The sequence below is a fragment of the Pleurodeles waltl genome, chromosome 9 (assembly GCF_031143425.1).
Source record: "Pleurodeles waltl isolate 20211129_DDA chromosome 9, aPleWal1.hap1.20221129, whole genome shotgun sequence".
Lineage (NCBI taxonomy): Eukaryota > Metazoa > Chordata > Amphibia > Caudata > Salamandridae > Pleurodeles > Pleurodeles waltl.
The window spans coordinates 1057458775-1057481745 of record NC_090448.1 but is presented as its reverse complement, the minus strand read 5'-3'; the positions used below and the strand labels follow the sequence as shown (position 1 = coordinate 1057481745).

Below are 22971 nucleotides of genomic sequence, written 5' to 3'. Positions count from 1 at the left end.
ACAACTTTATACATTAATTATTTGTATGCCAATAGGGAATGGGTTTGTTACATGATTTTCAGCACCTTTTCTCAGCAACTGATCATTTTGCTTGCCCCACCGCAATTGCTAGTGTTTTTTATTGACCTTTGTAACGTACAATACACTTGTTTGTCTTGTCCTAAATTTGCATGCCCTGCATCCTAAAAATTATGTCTTTCTCTTCTCTTTAAGCCTGCATCTAATTTGCACAGAAAGTGGGTATATACATCAATGCATATCTCAACTTTGGACTGTTGTTGTCAATCTACACCTTCTTTTCTTAAACATTGCACTTCTTACTCATCTGGGGATTGTGTCTGTTTTTACACTTCTCATTATTAGATTATTTGTTCTTGTATGTATCACTATTCTTCCCCTCTGTGTAGCACTCTAATGCTTTGTAGCCATGTTTGCATACTATAAAATTTCATACATAAAGAACTACGGATTCATAGCTATCAGAACCTTGCAAGCACCAGAACATATAATAACTTCTTTAGACACAGGGGGTCATTCCTACATTGGTGGGCAGCGGTTGCCGCCCGCCAAGCGGGAACCGCCGAAGGACCGCACCGCGGTCAAAAGACCACGGCGGCCATTCTGGCTTTCCCGCTGGGCCGGCGGGCGACCGCCAGAAGGCTGCCCGCCGGCCCAGCGGGAAACCCCCTTCTACGAGGATGCCGGCTCCAAATGGAGCCGGCGGAGTCAAAGGGGTGCGACGGGTGCAGTGGCACCCGTCGCGATTTTCAGTGTCTGCTTTGCTGACACTGAAAATCTTAGTGGGGCCCTGTTAGGGGGCTCCTGCAGTGCCCATGCCAGTGGCATGGGCACTGCAGGGGCCCCCAGGGGCCCCACGACACCCGTTACCGCAATCCTGTTCCTGGCGGTGAAAACCGCCAGGAACAGGATGGCGGTAAGGGGGTCGGAATCCCCATGGCGGCGCTGAGGATTCCCTGGGCCAGGGGTAAACCGGCGGGAAACCGCTGTTTGCCCTTTTCTGACCGCGGCTTTACCGCCGCGGTCAGAATGGCCAAGGAAGCACCGCCAGCCTGTTGGCGGTGCTTCCGTCATTTTAGCCCTGGCGGTCGCCGACCACCAAGGTTAGAATGACCCCCATAGTGTTTTTCTTAACTAAACAAAACATATAACACGGTTTACTAAAACCCCAGCTTCTGTCTTTCACAATGAAACAAAGTTCTCTTCTGTTGAGATCTTGCTTAAGACAGCTTCAGCTGTTTGTTGCAGATATGTTGCTTTCAATACTTTAACATTTACTTACAATGGCTTTTGGTTTGCATTTTGTTTATGTTTTGATGACTGTCTTGTCTAATTTGCCTCTGTGCTTCTGTTGGAATGGATTTCATCCCTTTTCTTGATTTACTCTCACCCAGAAGAGCACTTTGGTCTATATTGTGATTGAATTAGTTGTATTGTCCCATTGCTGATGTAATTTTTAGGGTCGAGCCTGCGTCCCATGCGCTCGCACATGCGTATCGCTAGCGAGAGGCTTTAGGTATTAAAAAAGGGCTCGGAGCCCCGTCGACGTCACGTCAGTGTCTTTCATTGGCAAGTTGGCTTGCCTGTTAGAATCCTCTTTTGATTAGTGGAAGGCACGCATACGTCATGCCTTTTCCGGTGGTTAGCCCTCCTCAAGCGCAGCGACCAAGTACAGAAACATGCGAGGCTCGCTGGGTTTGTGGACTACTTTTTTTCTATTTTCGCAGTGCGGTCTCGCTGGGCAGAAGTTGAGCGCTTCGCATACTATCGACTTTGTTACACAGTTAATTGCACTTTTGCCGGTTACGTTCATAACTGCACTTTTGCTGATAGGTATTATTACGTGTTAACTGTAGCAGTGGGATCGTGCTGTTTTTTTCTTTTAATTAATGCAAGAAAAATCCGCTTGGAAGTTTACAACTGTGAACAGCTGTAACTCCGACAAATGCTAGACCCTAGTGCATTGCAAATGCTTGTTTCTTTTTACTGTTTGTATAGGATTTGACATTTAGCATTCTAAGGACGCATATGTCCCTTCTTCCGTTTTGTTGTGTGTGCTACTTTAAATATTTATTTTCCTGTATTCACACAGTGCTGTAGCCGTTGACTGTATCTTTGCAATGGATTTGTTTTGTTTCTGGCATGTATAGGTTTATGTACAGTTTTATATTGGCAGTGTTTCCTTTGTAGTACCCTATTATAATGACTTCATTCTGAACGATGTGAAGTCTTGTTATATTATAAACAGTGTGCAGGAATTGCTGCAGTATTTTTACATCGTAAACTTACTGTGAAAAACTGTAATTACAAATTAACTTTAAGTAGTACTCCTGATTAGTTAACAGGAATGGAATCCTAAACTATGTACTTGCTACCCCAGGAGAGAACCAATCATAAGGGTACATACCTTTCACGTACCCGGACCAAACCTTTTTTGTCTCAGGCTTATAGAAATGTCAAATACAGAAGTGATCCAAAGAGACAGACGCAATAAGTAAGGGAATTGCCAACGCCTCTTGCAGCTTTAAATGCAGAATACTATCCTATGCCCAACCTCAGCATTAGTAAAAAAAACAACTTGTTTTCCACCTACGGAACCGAAGTATGGTCAGCAATGGAGAATAAAATAGACATAGGAACGTCACAGGGAAAACTGTAAACATCACTACTCCAGATCCTGCATCCTCTCCATTTGCAGCTCTCTAAACAAACAGTGAATTGACATCTGATGAGAAAATGAGCCAATAAAGATAAATGGAGAAAATTTCAATAAACGAAATACATTCTTGACAAACCACAAATGCATAGAAAATAAAATGAAGTCAGCAGAATGAGGATCATACCATTAGTATCCATTAAATATAAATGTCCTACTTTTTAAATACCAGGCACCCTGCCTTACTGGCATTTAGAGCCTAACTTCGGGTGCCATATAGGCACTAAGAGGATCAAGGAAAAGGTTTATTTTGCCGAGTTGAAATGGCAGTTTAAAACAACACACAAGCCGGCTGGGGAGGTAGGCCTGGAGACATGTTTTACAGGGCTACTTTAGTGGGTAGCACAATGATTTCTACAGCCCACTAGTAGCATTTAATGTAGAGGGACTTATAAGTAAAATACATGTGACAATTAGGTGTAGGCCAGCTTAAACAGTTTTAAAGGGGGAGCACAAGCACTTCACCTCTGGTTGGCAGAAGTAAAATACACACAATTCACGGACCGCCAGGGCCAGCACCGCGGAAGCACCGCCAACAGGCTGGCGGTGCTTCCGGGGGCATTCTGACCGCCGCGGTCAGAAAAGGGAAGCCGGCGGTTTCTCGCCGGCTTCCCGCTGCCCCAGGGAATCCTCCACGGCAGCGCTGCAAGCAGCACCGCCATGGGGATTCCGACCCCCTTCCTGCCAGCCTGGTTCTGGCGGTTCTCACCGCTAGAACCTGGCTGGCGGGAACGGGTGCCGGGGGGCCCCTGGGGGCCCCTGCAGTGCCCATGCCACTGGCATGGGCACTGCAGGGGCCCCCTAACAGGGCCCCACATTGATTTTCAGTGTCTGCGTGGCAGACACTGAAAATCGCGACGGGTGCAACTGCACCCGTCGCACACCAGCAACTCCGCCGGCTCCATTCGGAGCCGGCTTCCTCGTTGCTGGTGCTTTCCCGCTGGGCGGGCGGGCAGCCTTTTGGCGGTCGCCTGCCAGCCCAGCGGGAAATTCAGAATGACCGCCGCGGTCAGCTTCTGGCGGTTCCCGCCAGGCCGCCGGCGGTCAGACTGACCCCCATAGTCCCAGGGCCAGCAAAAATAGGTTCAGCATAAGAAGGTGAAATTCTGAGCGAATGCCCTGCTAAAAATGGTTCTCTCCAGCACAGGTCCTCCAGCATAAGGCGAGGAGAACTACCTACCCCCATGGGAGTGTTTATCACTGCAGTAAAAAAAACTGGAGCATTGGGGTGGTCAGTCCTCGGGCAATGCTCCACCATAAAGTACATACCATTTGAGGAAATAGAGCACCTCAACATCTTTGGATTCTCATTCTGTATCTGCCATCTGAGAGGACCTGCAGTCTGTCTAAAAATAGAAACAAGTCCTAGACATGTATGGTCCTAGTTTTTTCAGTGCCCAGATCATTGCAAATGCCTCCATCTCGATTGCCCTTTACCTTTGCTCCTAGGAAATAACCTCCTTCTGTTGAAGGCTACAAGTTGGTCTAGGCCCACATCATTTGGCTGAAGGAAAACAGTCCCATTTCGATTCTCTGAAGCATACATCTGCAGACGGAAATCTTTTGGGAAGTCAGTGCCTTGAGTATGGGTGTAATACACATGGCATCCTTCAAGCTGTCAAAAGCTTGTTGGTACGCCCCATCCAGATCACATTCTTGGAAGTCAAGTTTGTCAAGAGGGCAACAATGTTACCATACCCGCATGGCAAATCTCCAGGAGCATTCAGTGATGCCTAATAAGGCCCTTATGTCAGTCTGGATCTTGGGGGCTGCCAAGCCAGGATGTTTTGAATCTTGTGCTGGAGAGACCGTACATGTCCTACACCAAATTGGTGACCCATGTACACCAGCAAGCCTTGCCCTAGTTGGCAGTTGCTGTCTTTGGTAGTCATGCCTGCTTGATAAACGGCTTGAAGCAGTGGCTTGCAGTGCAGTGACTATGGTGGTCCTCCCAGCTGTAGCTGATGACAGCTATATCATCCAAAAAGGCTGTACTGAATACTTTCAGTCCAGCTAGGACCCAGTTGACTAACCTTTGGAAGGTGGTAGGGGTATTCTTTAATCCAAACGGCATCTCCCTAAACTAATAGTGCCTCTCTGAGAAAGAGACAGCTCATCTCTAGAGGATACTCACCTCTCCTTGCCCCTTCGATAATGGCCATCTGCCAGTACCCTGATGTCAAATCTAAGGTACCCAGGAAACTGGAAGCCCTTAACCTGTCAATGAGCACATCAGCTCTGAGTATGGGGTGAGTTTCAGCCTTGGTAACTGAATTGAGGCCTCTAAAGTCCATACAGAACTGGAGTTCTGTGGGTGGTGCCCGGGGGCAGCATTTAGAATTACCAGTGGGCTAGACAAGTGACTACAGGAGTGCTAAATCACCCCCAACTTTAGTATCCTGGAAACCTCATCCTTGAAACTGGTCTTCACTTTGTCAGATGGACTGTAAATTTTGTTTTTAACTGGCATGATGTTGGTGCACCTGTTGGTGCACCCCAAGTTAAGTAAGGAAAGAGACGAGTTGCCCCAACAAGTAGTGCCAGTTCCTCTGCAGCTCTGGGGTTAGGGTAGAGGAGAGGACAATACCTTACACTTATTCATATTGCTCCTTGGACAACAGGAGGTCTGAGAGTGGTTCACTCTCCTCCCCCTCACCATCATCTGTCACCATGAGCACTGTCAACTGTCACCTCTCAAAGTTGTTTTTGGGACAATTCACATGGAGTACCCTGAAGAGTTCCTGGATTTCTTGATGTTCACCACGTAAGTGACCCGACTCTTCTCTTTGATTTTATAGAGCCCAGTCCAGTGGTCCTGTAGTGCTCGAGGCGTCATGACCCACACTTTATGGCCAGGGTGATATTCTACCAGAGTGGCCTTCTGGCCATACCACTGCTTCATTACTTCCTGGCTTGCCTCCAGGTTCTTGGTGGGCCCTTTCCAGAAGTGCTTCATCTGAGACCAGAGGGTTAACGTGACTCTGCTCGGTGATTCCACCCCCACCCTTGTATCCCCACTCTGTCACTGAAACACTGATACCCCTGATATCCCTAATGGGTTCCTGGTGTGAACAATGGCTCCCACAGTGGCACTGTGTAACATGTGCACATGGTAATTTGTGTTTTTTCTATGTTAAAATATAGTACAGTGTTGTCTTTTTAGGCCCTTGCATTTTTTACTACACAGGAGTATGCTAAAGTAAATGATCATGAAAAGTAATGCTAGAACAAACAGACTCACTAAGACCATAGTACAAAATGGCACAGTGTTGTCAATGGGAAATTGTATTTTCATCTCATTAGTATAACTCTCACTGTAAAAATGTATTGTTTCTTCTAAGTAAGACGTTTGTTTATAGCTGAGATTAAAAAAAGTGGTTTAAAGAGAATTAAGTAAGTACATGTAAAGTGTTTTTTATAATATTTTCTAGAAATACTCACATTTGATCTACAGCAATGTTCATTCCTCTTCACCCCAGAACCTATGCAATACATCTGCATGTTGAAAAAAAGTATAAATAGATATTTAAAAAAATACCTCACCTTCCATTTCTAACTTCTACAAAATACAACATTTACAAAAGAATTTAAAAGTCCAGATCATTTTTACAAACCAGTAAACTCCTAAGCCACTTGTTCTGTTACTTAACAGAGCCACCCTCCTCTCAATCTGCAGCATTATTGCTACGTACAGTAATCTACCAAGAGTATGCTGATCTACTCTCTAAAGACAGCAAAACATATACATGGATTGGCCATTCTTGTTACTAACATGTACGTATCTAATCGCTATGAGCAGGACTTTCTTCCAGAGGAAACACATTTATTGGTTTACTTGTTACATTTGAACAATTTTGACAAATCTATGACATTTTCTAGTCAAATTGCTTTGGTCACATCTACAGCAAAAACTGCGGAATAATATCACACCAAAAATGGTATGAAACTAGAAATTTGCTCAGGAGTATGGCTTTGGATTGGTGGAAATCTAGTTTTTGAAAAATTAACATTTCAAAAGGTGTTGGAAATTGTATATCTTGATCGTTAATTTGTTTTCAAACACACTTTTGCTTCTGCATAACCTCCAAAATTAAAAAAACTATTGAAAAAAAACTACAAGCATCGCATTGGATGCAGGATTTTTTTTCTTCAGGTATTGGAGCTCCTGAGCACACAAACAAGTTCTCTGATTGACTGACTGCAACAGGAAAATTTTAAGGGACTCGATCTCCCAGTCCAGCAAGAAAATAAAAATGAAAATAAAACAGAAAGAGAGCATCCAATGCTTACAGGCCAAATCGACTCCAGGCCTTTGAATTATAAAAACAATACTTTTAGCCTATATTAGGTAGGCCCGTATCTGGGCTTGGTGGAGTTTGGTTTAGTGAACCCGAATCCACTCCTGCAAACAGAACCAACAAAGTGGCTAGAACTTTGGCCTAGCCCTAGGGGCACAGAGGGAGGGTGTTTATCCACAGCCAAAAGTCCTTGTATAGCGGTGATTGGGTGGCTGGGCATGGTGGGCACGTGACCTAGCTGAAGGTCACGCCCTGTGACCAAATCTGCTGCTGCTGCCAAAGGTTTATGTGTAGTCAGGGTTGGATGCCTGCAACAGGTTAAGAGCAGGCCCGGCCTGTAAAGTTCTCTAGTTAACTCAACAAATTTCAATTCCTGTGTCCTTCTTTGCAAAGCATTTACATAATTTGCTCTTGTTCTGAATTTTATGACAAGTCTCTCATTATTTAATTTAACTGGGTTCCTAGCATTTCAAGGACACATATCTGTCAAATTCTATCCCACATCTTCCACCCAGTTTGTAAGTCTCAAGAAATCTGTACTGCATCTTTAGATCAACACTTATAATTTGAATGCAAGAAGTGGCAATACCTTAAGAAGCTGCAGTTAAGTATTTTTATGGCATGGTATTTTCTCTTACTAGTGCTTTTTGACACTTATTTTCAAGGAGCACCATTTTTCGTCTAGTGTTACTCTTTGGACAAATGGTGTGGGTAATGGGTAGGGTTGCTATGTTCCACGTTGTAGGTCCATTTTGTCTCATGCATCAACATGAGACAGTTTACTGGCAGCAACATTTCAGAATGAGAATTAGGTTTTTCATAAAACCTAGCATCATATCCGTATATGAACCAGCCACTTGGCTGGTCCTAGAAATTCCAACTATAATGGGATCTTCTAAAGCTACAGGATTCTTTTCATGCCCTCTTGGTACAACGTACCATTTTTAATTTCATAAAGTGCAGTTTTATTCTGATCATGCCTGGGTAACATGCATGTGAGAAACTGGGGCTGATTGCAGAGGCCCCCTAACTTTTTGCCCCCATTTTCCACTTTATGCTGGTGTTTTCCTGACTCTGATGGTGCCCTGGGTACTGCTAACCAGTCCCAGGGCCTGTGCTCTGTGTAAAATGGATATGCAAATTAGGCTAATTATAATTGGCTAAGTTAACCTACCTATAAGTCCCTAGTATATGGTAGGGCATGTAGGTTTAGGGACCACAGCATAGGTGGTGCACACCTAGGTGCATTGCTGAGGTGCCCAGTGTCATTTTAAAAGCAAGCCTGCCTTGCTGGCTGCTTTTAAATTAAAGTTATATGCAAATTCGACTTTGGAATTAAAGGTACTTCCAAAGTCTTAAACTACCTTATTTTTACATATAAGTCACCCCTAAGGTGTGCCCTATGTGCCCCTAGGGCAGGGTGCCATGTAACTATAAGCAGGGATTTTATAAAAATAGATTTATAAGCCCTGGTGAGGTAAAAACAGCCAAATTCGTTTTTCCCTCATTGAAGTAAATGGCCTTCATAGGCTAGAATGGGCAGACTTTATTTAAAATTTTAAAGTCTCCTTAAGTGTTACATACCAAGAATTTGGTATCAAATTGATTGTTATAATAAATCCCACAACTTCCAGTTGTTGGATTTAATATAACTAGTGCAGGTAAAAAGTTTAGACTTTACCTAAAAAGTTGCCAATTTCAGCTCTGCATTGTTTTTGCTGCTGTGCTCTGATTGGCCAGCCTGCAGCAGCTTCTGCCAGGCTACTTTAATGAGGTGTGAAGTGGCCTGACTTCACACAAAGGAATGTGCTTGGGGGAGAGAATCTCCCCTCAGCAGATGGTGAGGCAGGAAGGGGGAGGGCTGCCAAACTGGTCTTCAAAGGCAGAGAAGGACATCTGGAGCACCCAGCAACACCCCCACATCCTGCAACCCCAGACAGCTAGGTGCCCCCTTGATTAGATTAGGAGAGGGCAGGAGAGGGGTGTGTTTATGATTTTTAGCCACACCAGTGGGTGGGCTCAGCCAGATCTCTCCTCCAAAAATCAGATTCATCCATTTTGGATTTTTAGAGACTGTTGCCTTCTGGGATGGATTTTTGCCACACTTCCCAGGAAGTGGTCATCACAGGGGGACGACCCTGTCCCTGATTGGAGGACCAGGGCCCCCCTGCTTTTCACCCAGGAGCAAGGATAAAACTGGCAGACCTGCACCCACGCCTCAGATCCCCACCAAATTTCAAGAAGAAAGAACTACAAGGAGAAGAAGGACTGCCCTGCTGGACCCCTGGCCTGCACCTGGACCCTGCACTCAGAAAGACTGCACCAGCTGCACACTTGGGCTTCACCACAAGAAGGACTTTGCCTGGCTTCCACTGGTTCAAGGAGGGACTCCCTGTTTGCTACAGGTGAAAAATTGCTAACCAGAGTCCCCTGCACCAACTCCTGAAAAAGTGACCAGCTGACCACTGCCCAGTGGCCAAAAAGGAGTTTGCGCCAGGTGCACTCTGGGAGTTGAAGTCCGCACTTCCCAAGGACCATCACAGAACTTCTGGACCCTTGGGGTGAGCTGTGGACCCCAAAAGAACCTTAAAAGAACATCTGGGTGAAGCCCCAGAAGTTTGGAAAAGATTGGAGAAATTTTAGAAAAAAGCTCCATAAAGTGACCGACTCGACGCGGAAATTCTAGCCGGCTTGCCTCAACCGCGACCCGGCCTGACTTCGTGGTTCGTCCCGGTCAAGAAAAACATCTGAAAAAAAGACTAAGTCCGAACGTAAAAAGTTGACCGGGACCTTCCAGCCATCGTATCCGAGAAGGGCTCCACGGACGTCGGATCAAGATCCAGGTTTACCCCGGTCGAAGGATTTTCATCTCGAAAAAACGACTAAGTCCGAAGGTAAAAATCACCACCGAGGAAACCGACTTCGCGTATCCGGACAAGGGCTCCAGAAGGTCGGATTCAACTGGCAGGTTCGTCCCGGGGAAGAAAAACATCAAAAAAGAGACTAAGTCAGAAGGTAACTTTTTAACCGAGGCCTCCCGCGACTTGTAGCCGAGCAGGGCTCCATCGCGGTCGGCCTGAAAGTTTGACTTTGCCCCGGTCCTGGTGCAACCAGATGACCCGATTGGCGCTTTTTGTTTCTATGCGCTAGAAAATAATAATACTTTAAAAATTCATATCTCCGGTTCCCCTGAACCGATTTTAATCGTTTTTGTGTCATTTTAAAGATAAAAATATAAGCTATTTTTATAAATTGGTTTTGGATTTTTAAACAGTTTCCTGTGTTTTATTTAATTACTGTTGTGTGATATTTGAATGCTTTACACTTTGTCTCCTAAGTTAAGCCTTGACGCTCGATGCCAAGCTACCAAGGGTAGAGCTGGGATTAATTTACTGAGACCTAACTGTACTTTTGTGGAGGTTTGTGGCTTGTTGCTAGGTGTAGGTACCTACCTGCCCTACCAATAACCCATTTTCCAACAATGCATATGAAGCTCTAGCTTTTCATAGGAAACAACTATGGCAATTGATTATGATTTTTTTAGAAGTATAAGGCAACTCTGTTAGCTGCATTCTACACAGACAATTTAATGTTACGTTATTTATGGCATGTACATTGATGCTTTTGGCACTGTAAAGCTAATAAAACCTGATAACTACATTGGCGATGGATGCAAAATTAAAACTAATGCGTACAGACATGTTTTGAATTTTTTTTTTAAACAGATAATGAGGTTTTGGAATGACTGTGTAGGAGCATGAAGTTTCAAAGCCTGGGTGCAGTGAAAGAAAAAGTTCTATTGCAATGCACAACTGAACTGATCTTGTTGATGGATAGTAGGAAAAGGTTAGCAGAACACAATGCTGTTGTAGGACTCTGCTAGTAGAATTGAGAGGTGAAAAAGCAAGGAGTTCTCTGGTGGATAGATTTGTGTTAGAAAATGTTATAAAATCATAGGGGGTCATTCTGACTCCCGCCGGGCGCGGTCACCGCGCGCCCGGCGGGAGCCGCCAAAATACCGTACCGCGGTCGGAAGACCGCGGCGGGTATTTTGAGTTTTCCCCTGGGCTGGCGGGCGCCCTTTAAAAGGCCGCCCGCCAGCCCAGGGGAAAACGACCTTCCCACCATGAAGCCGGCTCGTAATCGAGCCGGCGGAGTGGGAAGGTGCGACAGGTGCTACTGCACCCGTCGCGTATTTCACTGTCTGCTATGCAGATAGTGAAATACAAGCGGGGCCCTCTTACGGGGGCCCCTGCAGTGCCCATGCCATTGGCATGGGCACTGCAGGGGCCCCCAGGGGCCCCGCGACACCCCCTACCGCCATCCTGTTCCTGGCGGGCGAACCGCCAGGAACAGGATGGCGGTAGGGGGTGTCAGAATCCCCAAGGCGGCGCAGCATGCTGCGCCGCCTTGGAGGATTCTGACGGGCAGCGGAAAACCGGCGAGAGACCGCCGGTTTTCCTGCACTGACCGCGGCCAAAGCGCCGCGGTCAGAATGCCCTGCGGGGCACCGCCGGTCTGTCGGCGGTGCTCCCGCCGACCCTGGCCCCGGCGGTCTGAGACCGCCGGGGTCAGAATGACCCCCATAGTACTGAAAGTCACTCCAATAAGCGTAGATAACCAGTAAAATGACCTCAAAACTGGAATAATACGATTATGCCTAGGGCACTCGGAAAGTATATGGGTCTCCAAGGTGTTGTGTAGGATAAATGTGAGTGGAGAGTCCCGGTAGACTGAGTTCCTGTAACTGAGTTTTGACTGAGCTAGTGCATTTAGCATAGGAATTTAACTATGAAAATCCAAGAAATGCTAGATTCTTCCGGGCCCCTAAGCTGAGCAAAACAGCTGCTGGGCACTTTAGTAACTTGACAATTTAATTTAGGACAGCACCTAGTTAAATTTCCAGATTTCTTTTAATGCTTATTAATTTTGGGTGAGGATCCATTTTAGCTGACCAGGAAATGTTATCCCATTGATTTGCTCCAGGCATATCAAAATGTCTATTTTTGAAGGATCCATTACCGGGTAATAGCCAAGAATTTCTATAAATTATCCTATATAATATTAATTAGAAAGCTTTATTGATTGCAAGAGGTGTTAAAGATAAACTGTGTGTTGTTTGCATACATGTAAAGATTTGAGTGATGCTTGGACCTCCAGAACTTTTTTCAAGCTGTCCGCTACAAAGGAGTGCTTGGCTCGATATAACTAAAATGATGATTCTTAAGGAGGTCTTGATGATGATATTAAGGGTGAATTTTCAAATGATGCCAATCAGAATAACCTTGTTGACTACATTGCTCTGGTCTTCCAGGTAGGTACATGGCTAATGATTATTATGTTTAACAAGGCAAGCAACATTCATTGTGAAACAGATGTTGTTCCAAAACAATCATAGTTCCAAAACACAGTCTTGAGATTTAATAGGCAAATTAAATACATTTACATCAAGTAGGTAGCCCGTGAAGAGTACACCACTTTCCCCATATTTTATTATATTTTGGGGGGCAACCTTGTGCTTTATAAATTGGTTTTGTCTTGGTTGGCACACCAGTCAACTCCTTTCCACCAGGCCGGCAGCGAATGGGACTTAGGCTGTTTTCAGTGGTGCGTGATATCTCTTTTGGTCACTAGACAGACCATTCCTGTAAAAATCTTTACAGCTCGTGGTCCTCCCAGCTCCTCTACAAGGCCCAGCAAAGCCATCTGTGGGCTGAAATCAATTGGGTGGCCGAGCACCATTGAAATTTCATGACCCACCCCTTCACAAAAGAGCTGCAGAGCCAGGCACTCCTAGGCTACATGGTAGAAGTCTGCATCTGGGCAATGATAGCATGTGCACACGGTCTGAGCCGTGTGGTTCATCCGTCGCAGCCGGTGAGGGGATATGGATGTGGCGTGGAAGTAATTCATTTGGTTCAATCTCAACCACGATGAGCTCACCAATTCTCTTGGGGAATTGTAAAAGTGGTTTAAATTTGTGAATATGACTCTTTCATTTTGTTTTGGAAGGTTAATTCAGCATTGATGTGAATGGCTGCATTGAAGTAATACACGGTATTTTACTATGAGTGATTTGTAGTTATGACATGCCGCCATTTAATGGAGGACAAGGATTGATTATGTGTAATTAACTTTTTTAATTTTCTGAACGACAAATTGTGACTTTACCATTTATAATTGTTATCATGGAAGGTGTAATATCAGAAGGTTAATAAGAAGATGACATCAATTTTAGAAATGTGATATCTGTATAATATATTTGAGGTCTTACGAAATGGTCGCCATGGATGAAGTGGGATAGCCACAGTCCTCTCTTCATTTATATGGTTATGAGCGTACAAGCCTCAAATGAGATTTCAGCTAGATATTGAAATCATGTCTGTTTGACTGTTTTACTAACATTGAGAAAGGTGCGAAGCCAAAACACGTTTGTTTGGTCGACTAAATAAACTCAATGAATTGTGGACCCCTTGAGTGCCCATGAATTCTTCTTTTAAGTTAATGAGTGTTGCCCACTCCAACACGGTCACAGCAGGAAAACGCGGGCACTCCAGAAGAGGTGGAAAATATAAATTATTCAGCAGATGCAGACCTGAATATATATATATATATATATATATATATATATATATATATATATATATATATATATATATATATATATATATACATATATATATATGTGTGTGTGTATATATATGTGTGTACATGTTATAGTTAGGTTATGAATTTATTCCCACAAAATCAGAGAAATTCAGCAGTTATAGTTAACTCAAGTAGCTATAACTCGCACCCTAGGGTAACTATAAATCACGCCCTCGCTGTGCACAGTTTTCTCATCAATAATTTGACTGCTAATGTTACACTGATATTTTTATTGATGTCATAAAAGATGTCATGAGTACTGTAACATCTGGGGCAATTAGCAGTGCATGGCGAGGGTATGAGTTATAATTACCCGAGGGCGCAAAGGAAATGTCTACAGTGGCCTTGTGTGGCAGTAAGTTTGCCAGTGTGATTCCTCCTCATCCATTTTCATCACATAATTTTTCGAGCCCAAACTGCAGAGAAAACATGTAGGTATTTTTGCTGTTTTTTAATCTTATCAGGGACCACGGGGGAGCGTCAAGGCTTCCATGGTCCCAGTTAGCTCCCCGCCTCCTGCGAGAGGCGACACTGGTCCGGCATTCAGGGAGCTGCTGAAAATACAGATCTCTGCTTGTGGGAGCAATACTTTCATCTCTTTCCCTGCCAGCATTTGTCCTCGGGAGGTAGTGGTTCCTGGCAGCCGGTGGGTGCAACTGACCCCCTGTTTCAGTATATTGTAGCCCCGGGAAGGTGGTAGTCCCCTGGGCCTGGGGAAGGGGTCCGTGTGGCCCCCTAACAATTTTTTTTATGTAGCCCACATAAATTTACTTAATGTAGCCCATGGGAGGTTGTGGTCCCCAGGGTGTTTAAAAGCCCTAAGAGGGGGGGCCCGTGACCCCCTCTTAATTTTTTTTAATGAGGCATGCCCCCGGAACCTGGCATACCCAGGGACAAAATTACTGACAAGCACGGGTGACAACACTTTTTTTTTTTTCATTTTTAGCAAAATCCACTGATCCACTGCAGATTGCGTAGTAAATGTTTAAAACATATTCTTTTTAGCCCTGGCAGAGTCCCAGGGGGACCCCAGGACCAAGGCTAGAGAGGTACCCTATTCGTACCCTGCCCCTTTTTCTTTTTTTGTGCATTTTTTGGGGGACTAACCTGAAGTTGAGTCCCAAAATGGCTGCTAACACTTCCTGGTTGAAGTGTTGGCAGCCAATCAGGTATGAGCTCGGGGACTGCTGGACCCGCGGAGGATCCGCTTCCCTAGATATCTCTATATTTTATTTCCTTTAATATCTTTAAAACTACTGAACGGATTTACATCAGATCACAGAAAGCACGTTCCGCACACCAATATCTAGCTTCCTGCCTAATTTGGTGTAATTCTGTCCAGCGATTCGGACTGTGGGCATGTCTTAAAACTTTATAGGAAAATGCATGGGGAAACGCGCTTTGGGAGCCACCTTTTTCTCAACCCCAGTTTGACAGATCACAGCAGCTGAACTGACTGTCATATTAGTTTTTAAAATTTGGTGTAGATTCATTAACCAGTGCCAAAGTTATTGGCAAAGCAAAAAACAACGCTTACCCCATTGAAACTAGGTCCTAACTATAACTCTATAACTAACTACTGTGTGTGTGTGTGTATGTATATATATATATATATATATATATATATATATATATATATCTATACATATAGTCAGCATTGCTAATGTGTGTGACGGTTTTGCAATTATTTTCATTAAAGCTATTCTGCATTAGTTATGTGTGCTGCTCTTTACTGAGTGTCTTTATTGAGTTGTACCTGATAAATATAGTTTAGGGTGGTTGCAGGCAACCAGTCTAACACAGATCTCATGCAGAATGTGGATAGTACTTTTAGGTGTTACTAGCCTGTCTATGATCCTGGTCTTACTCTCCTGACCAACATTTGTTTATGATTTTAAAGGAATGGGCAGAGCAAAAGATGTTTGTGATTCGACTGGTGTAAGACAAATCTGGGTGATCAGAAACTTTTCCTGACCCTGAAAACTGAACTGCCTTCCCATTCAGGCACTGAAGGGGACTACAGAGTCTAATCCAATTGATACAAAAGGTTGGGAATTTTTCGAAGTGGGTTCTTTCTTTGGTGATGGTCTTGTTAGAGCAGGAATTTATGCTGCTAATATAACTCAATCTACTTTTTAGGATTTCTAATCTTTAATAATGTCTGTGTACTAGGATACCCATTGTGATCCTATTCTAGAATAAGTGGAGAAGTAACTGAGCTGGCTTCTGATGTGGCATCAGATGGTCAGAGAGTGGTGGTGCTTACAGCATTTGCAGCTGTGGCTAGGCGCTGACATAATTGGATGAAAGCATAGCATGGGGAGATTTTCGAGAAGTTTTTTTGCCAAAGCTCCCTTTTTTGGGCCAGAAGCTTTATGGTCAGATGGTAGGGGAAATGGTTTACCAAGAAGTGGAAAGTTCCAAGCCATCAGTGCTTTTTTGGCTGAAGCCTCTAGCTGGGTTATATAGGTATTAGTTTGAGGTGGCAGTCTCCTCATCTGTTTTCCAAAGGGGCAGATTCCATCTGGCATCAGCGGTCAGGGGATGGAAATATTCAATATGTTCAGAGGTTAGTTTACTGTCAACCTGAAGCAGAAGCATTCATGACTGCATGAGCCCTCCTAAGCTGGTCCCTAAGCAGTTTCTACTCCTGTACAGGTTCATCTCTTGGCATTCATTCAAGTCTGGGACTAGAGTGCTCCCAATACTTAGATATTATCATGGTCCAATAATGTTACTCCCTGGACTTGGCGACTATGACTCCGGGTTGAGTGAGTAATCTAAAATATTGACCAGAAGACCCTGTCAAAGAGGCAGCCTCGCAGAAGAGGGTGGCAGACCCTCTGGCCAAGTGGGAAATCATTTAATTCTCATTGGAATAGTAAAGTCTAGTGTTTATTTCTCTCCCTTTCTCCCACATGTCTTGTATTCAGAATTACCCAGGGCTTTGCTTAGATTGTGAACTCCAAGAAATACAGTGTTTTTCCTTGTGATCAATAGGATTTCAGTCAGTCCCCGTTTGATACCAATATAGCATGTATAATTCTATCACAGGGCACTGAAAATGTGAACTTGCCTGATGGTTGTTTTGCAGCTGGGGAAAGCTCTGCACCATCAATGGCTACATCCTATGGGAGACAAGGCAGACTGTCCTTTTGTGGTGACCTGGTCAGACTCAATTTCAGGCTTCTAGTCCAGTCCATAAAGGAGAACTAAGAACTTGCATCTCAGACTTCTTCATGACAGTCACTTCACCTTGACAATTTCACTCCACTGGTAGTGGCTGGTGAAAGCCCATGCCTGTGGGGGTCCAAACATGTTCTTTGGTCCAGACAATAGATGCCTGCAGCAAGGGATGAGGTGTAATACTAGGTATTGCCTCAGCTCAAGGTCTATGGTCACCTAGGAGACTGGTATGCCACCTATAATAAACACCCATGTACACTGTGGAGGGAAAAGCCGTCCTTTTCTGTTTAGATCATCGGGACAATCCTTCTGGTTCTGATGAACAACCATGTGACAGATTCATACTTCAATCGTCTGAGTGTACCAAGCCTCTTTCCTTCCCTCTTATGGTACATTCCATGTTAACGTCAGCGGTCTTGCATTTTGAAACGTCTTATCTCTGAGGGTCATAGATGTGAAGACCAGTACACTGAGGCATGTGTGTCAACCTAAGTGGATTTCTCTCTCAGCCTGAAGGCGTTTCTGAAGTTCAAAAAAGAGTGGAGGTTTTGTGGCTGAACATTTGCCTCCACCCAGGACACCCTACTGCCAGCATTTTGTAAAGGGGAAAACGTAAAAGGATTAGTGGTTTGATTTGTTCAGAAATGGCCCCAGCCTATGCTACTTCTGAGATAGTTCTTTTTTATTTAGGGATGTTCAAGGATGAGATAGCAAGCTCTTAGGTGGAATTTAAGAGATTCTCCATCTCTGACTGATCTAGGGTAGCAACTTTGGCTTGTGCCCATGCTTGTTTAAGACTAGATATTTGTTGGGTTTTCAGCTTCTTTTGGAGTGCTGTATTTAGTGTGGCTTCCAATTAATTGGCTTAGCCAGTTTATTTTCGTGGGTGCCTGAATTAGATTAGTGGGCTTAATTTATATTTTGGAGGAGAGGGAACTCTGTTGCAATGGTGACAGTGTTCCTTCCCACCCAACTTTTTAGTCCGCCCACCAGATTTAAATGAGGGCGGACCTGCAATTTGGTCATTACGTGACTACTCTGTCACTGTTGTGGCCAAGGTTCTCCGATGGTCCAACAGAGATAGGGGCCGTAGCAGAAGTGGCTGCATGTCTGTCCACCCCAGTTGGGTGAACATATAGCAGTTTTATTTACTGTCTGTCATCAACATTTATGTTGATTCACCAAAATGTTAGGGGTAGCAGAAGTGACATCATGTGCTCTTTGACCTCTGGTGTCATCACAGGAAGTGACATCACATAATGTTGGCGCTGGTGGCATTACAGGAAGTGGTTCATTCGAGATTAGACCCTGATGATGTCACTGGAGGTGCTGTCACAGAAAATAAAAACTAAAATAAGAATACAATTAATTCAAATTAGTTAAATAACAATAATCACAAAGTGGGTATAAGCCTAGTTCAGTTACAACACATATATCCATTAGGATGCTAGACAAACCCCCAAATGCTCAGGCACCATTAAACTGAAGGTGTGCATTAGGCACACATATTAGGAAAGGCAAGGACTGTAGCACTGATGGCTTCCATCATACTCTCAGAATGGGCACAGCAGAGGCAGCAGAAGTGCAAGTCCCCCCACCACACAAAACAGATAAAGAATGAGCAGTATCACAAACACTTAGGCTAAGCAACTAAGGTTGACTGATGTATTCCCACCCGCAGTAGAAAGTATTCTATGGCACGTTTCATGTGACGGTCCTAAGGGCTAGTCGCAGTAGCAGCAAACTGTCTCAAACCCATCAAAGTAAGTGAGTCCATTTGAGAACAGCTAACTCATTTCATTCCTATAACACAGTCAAAATCTTATGTTAAACATATATTTGTACACACACCAAACACACACATACAAACACCCACACACTCTCACATACACACACACAAATAAAATATCAGGGTGTCGCTGAAACATTACAGGTGGTTGCTATTAGTGTGATGTTCAGCAGACCGAACAGCCAACAGGTTGATCTGAAACACTGACGTTCAGCTTAAAGTGTCTGTTTATCTGTTCCCAACTCCAATGCTGGATAAACCCCTTTAGACATATATTTCGATACCAGTACCACAATGGCCCAGGTAGGTATGTCTTAAGACATAAAGGGGGTCATTCTGACCCTGGCGGTAATTACCGCCATGGCGGAGGTCGGCGGTAGCACCGCCAACAGGCTGGCGGTGCACCGCTGGGCATTCTGACCGCGGCGGTTCAGCCGCGGCCAGAAACGGAAAGTCGGCGGTGTCCCGCCGACTTTCCGCTGCCCTTGAGAATCCTCCATGGCGGCGGAGCGCGCTCCGCCGCCATGGGGATTCTGACACCCCCTACCGCCATCCAGTTCCTGGCGGTTCTCCCGCCGGGAACAGGATGGCGGTAGGGGGTGCCGCGGGGCCCCTGGGGGCCCCAAAAAGAATTTCAGTGTCTGCCTAGCAGACACTGAAATTCGCGACGGGTGCAACTGCACCCGTCGCACCTTCCCACACCGCCGGCTCAATTCTGAGCCGGCGTCCTCGTGGGAAGGGTGTTTCCCGCTGGGCTGGCGGGCGGACTTTCGGCGGTCGCCCGCCAGCCCAGTGGGAAAGCCAGAATGACCGCCGCGGTCTTTCGGCGGGAACCGTGGGCGGGCGGCGACCGCCGTCCGCCGCGGTCAGAATGACCCCCAAAATAGGATGATTAATCCGCTTGAATGGATACATTAAAGGTACCTTGCTTGGACTGACAAGTATTCCACTCAACCAGCATGCAGCAATGTTATCTTATGTAACATTTCACAATAAAACACAAAGTGGGCATAATACCACTGTATACCAGGGCCATATAAGGTGAAGCCATATTAAGAAAGAAATAAGCACCTAAAGTAAACTGGCATGTACATATACACTAGATTTATTATAGAATTCACACCTCCCTGTTCTTCCTGAAAGTGAGCCTCACCATTTCTCCATTTATTGAATCCTCTTTGGACATTAGATGAGACTTAGTTGATAGGAGTGTGAGCTCAGCTGTGAAGCATGGCCAGTGGATTTTAACCTCTGACAACTTCAAGGTCAGACCTTGCAATATTAAAATCTGAGGCATGGTTCAAATAAATGATGATCACAACACATAACTCTGCTGTTGAAGCACAACTGTTTTCACTGAAGAGAGGGATGTAGTGGGAGCTCCATGCTAGGTTTATTATCGGGATAGCGATACATGGTGTAATTGAGAATAGAGATGTACTGTAGTAGCTTTATGGCTGTAAAGTATTGTGTTAGCATGAGTAGTCAAATCTAAACATTTCTAGTTCAACTGGAATGCATCTCATCCTATGAAGGGATACATATGGCAGATACAGTTTTCCGAGGTAAATTCAGGGAACCCAGCGATTGCACGATGCTCAATGTCAGGCAGAAGAAACTCATCCAGTCCAGCATTTATCTACACATTGTTTTGCTTATAGTTTTGATTATTCCAGTCTAACTCCAGGACTACACGTGCCTGAATGCAAAGTTAAAACTCATACTAGGTAAACTTCTTGTGAGGCAAAATGAGAGTTCGAGAAACAATGAAAAAAAAGTGTACCATTTATTTCCTGTCCTCACACTGCCTTGCCAGTGTATGTGGTCTAGTGTTGTAGTGCTTCTTAGAGGCACTGAGATGATTAAGCCACCACTCTGGTGCTGATAATGAGAGATGATCCAGGTCATTGGGCCACAGTGAGTCAAGAAAGATCAAGGGTATCAGAATTAGACCCTGGTGTGTGGGCTGCTTTCTAGTCGTCTGGTAGGGGATGTCATACCGCAGAGCAAAGACATTTCTCTTTCTTCATGACCATACCTGGTCTGATTCTAACTTTTCACTGAGACAGGAAGGTATTTGCATTCCCAGTTGAGACCCAAAAACCATGGATACATTTATCCAATTCCAGGATTAGACTCACCTGCTTCAGACAGAAGGCAGACAAAATCACACTGCAAGCTTCTGAAGACCTAAGGAACTGATTTGGGCCTAAGAGCTACAGAATATAAACATGGCTGTTAGAAAGCGAAGATTGTTTTCTGATCTTCGTGCTGCCCAGTGGACTCTCAGAACCAGAGGGTGCAAGGACAGTCCCAGGGGTCACAAAGGGAAAGCAGAGGAGCATAGCTGCGACCCCTGGCAAACCCTAATTGATGTCCATGGTCACCACCAGAGAAACCCGGGCAGTAAAGAACAAAAAATGCCACCTCACCATGGGTGAGAACTCCCATGGCAAGGGAGGGCATTATCTTTTCCATTTTCAGAAAGAAAATATATAAATCAGATCTTTTATTCTCTGAACTGTACTTAACTTTTGTCCACTTCCTTTATTGACTGGCTTTGTGTGATTTTTAGGGAACATTTATCATCCGCTTGCTACATCCCCATTATTGAGGACTAGGTTGAAGATGAATAAATCAGAAGGTCATGCCTGGACTACTTGCCAGTAATGAAAATAACTCAAATATCTGCATTGTAACACTTGAGTAATATACTGTTCTCCTTTTTTCTGTTTTTAGATTGACATTGTATGCCAGCCAGATTCTTATGAAGTGTATGTTGATGGCAACTATTACTTGAAGTTTAAAAGTCCCATGAAACCTGTGGATAGAGTCAAATACATGGAAATTTGGGGTGCCCAAACTGACTACGCTCAGATACGCACTATTTAATCCTAAACATTTAAGCAGTGGTGACTGGGTGGCTAAAGCAGCAGATGCATGTGGCTGTTTAGCTTTAATTTTATAGTTGTGATCTTATTTTTTTTAAGATATTAAAATAAAAAGATGTTTTCTTTATTACAACAACACGTTTTTCCATGTTAACACAAAAAATGTCGAAAACATAAAACATTTGCCTCAAAAAGGACATGATATGACTTCAATAAAAGTATCTGTATCATTAGAGTGTGTTGTCTTTTATTTTCTTCGTTGTGTTTTCAATATCTAATTTGTCATACAATAGTGGGGATTCAATAAGAATAATAACAATAATAATAACAATAACATTGATGTTGCTACTACTAATATTAGTAATACTAAAATTATTATTATTATTATTAATACTAACCTTGAAAGTAGTAGCAGAAATAATAGTAGTAGTTATATTCACTATAGTCTTTCAACCCTCGATGGTGAATAAATGAAAGTGCTGAAGTGAATCAATATTGTCAAACTGTGAACATCTTAATCAACTAATTACAAATGATTTATTTGGAAAGTACTTCCTCATAACAACAAATCACAAATAAAACTAGAATGGAATGTAGAACTTAATATTATTACCATTTCAATCTTACTTAAATCATCTCATTGTAGCTAACAGATCTGATACTTTATACTCAGAAACTGTGGTTTAGCACCATTGAACAGGCTTACGTATAAGAGTACACTCTTACATAGTCAAAACCATTAGAAACTACAGGAAAACTACAGAAAAAAAACCAAAATGCATGCAAATCTTAACATATACTCCATTACAGGAGCAGAGGTATTAATGCATGTATCGTGTATATGAGTAGTGTGAACCAAGCCAAAAGGAACAGGAGGGCAGTACACGTTTAAAGGCAAAAATATGGTCAATTAGTAATTTAAGGGGCAGGTGGGTTCTGAGAGTGGAAGTGTATTCTTACCTGCTTGTGCTGTAGTATTCTCCTAAGAGATATGTCTTTAGCTTCCTAAATTAGAGTAGGATTGTGGTGGTCATGATGGACATGGGAATGAGATGACACCTTTGCCCCTTGAGATGATCAAATATCCCACTAAGAACCAACTTCTGAAGGGTAGCATATTGAATCCCAACAGTGTCAAAACCTTATTTGTGTTGACATTATCTACCTAGTCCACATGACTCTTTATGAGTGGCTATTTGCATATTTTTGGGAGGTGCTCTTTGAAGATAATTAAAACTGACAACAACACGCTTTTCTGGGAACTGCTGACTAAGCACGAGAGAGGGGGTAGGTCTAATTTAAGGAACCATATCCAACCCGGAACATGGGTGGAGCACTTCTCTCTCCTTTATGAAGGAACTACCTCCACTGGGGTTGTTGATTGTGATAAAGTGGGATCAGGCCCCCTTATTTTACCAAATGCTA

General features: G+C 43.9%; 1 protein-coding gene across 3 annotated transcripts in view; it reads left to right on the top strand.

The window, feature by feature from the left end:
- The window catches only part of LOC138258777 (galectin-3-like), an 82332-nt gene extending 60553 nt beyond the window's left edge, over positions 1-21779 (top strand). For all 3 annotated transcript variants that reach the window (XM_069206024.1, XM_069206023.1, XM_069206022.1), the window contains one exon: positions 21395-21779. Coding sequence is in view for 2 of the 3 variants with exons in the window: in XM_069206023.1 (XP_069062124.1) it covers positions 21395-21547 (153 nt within the window). In the remaining variant the exon portion in view is untranslated. The remainder of the gene's footprint in view (positions 1-21394) is intronic.
- The last annotated feature ends 1192 nt before the right edge of the window (positions 21780-22971 follow it).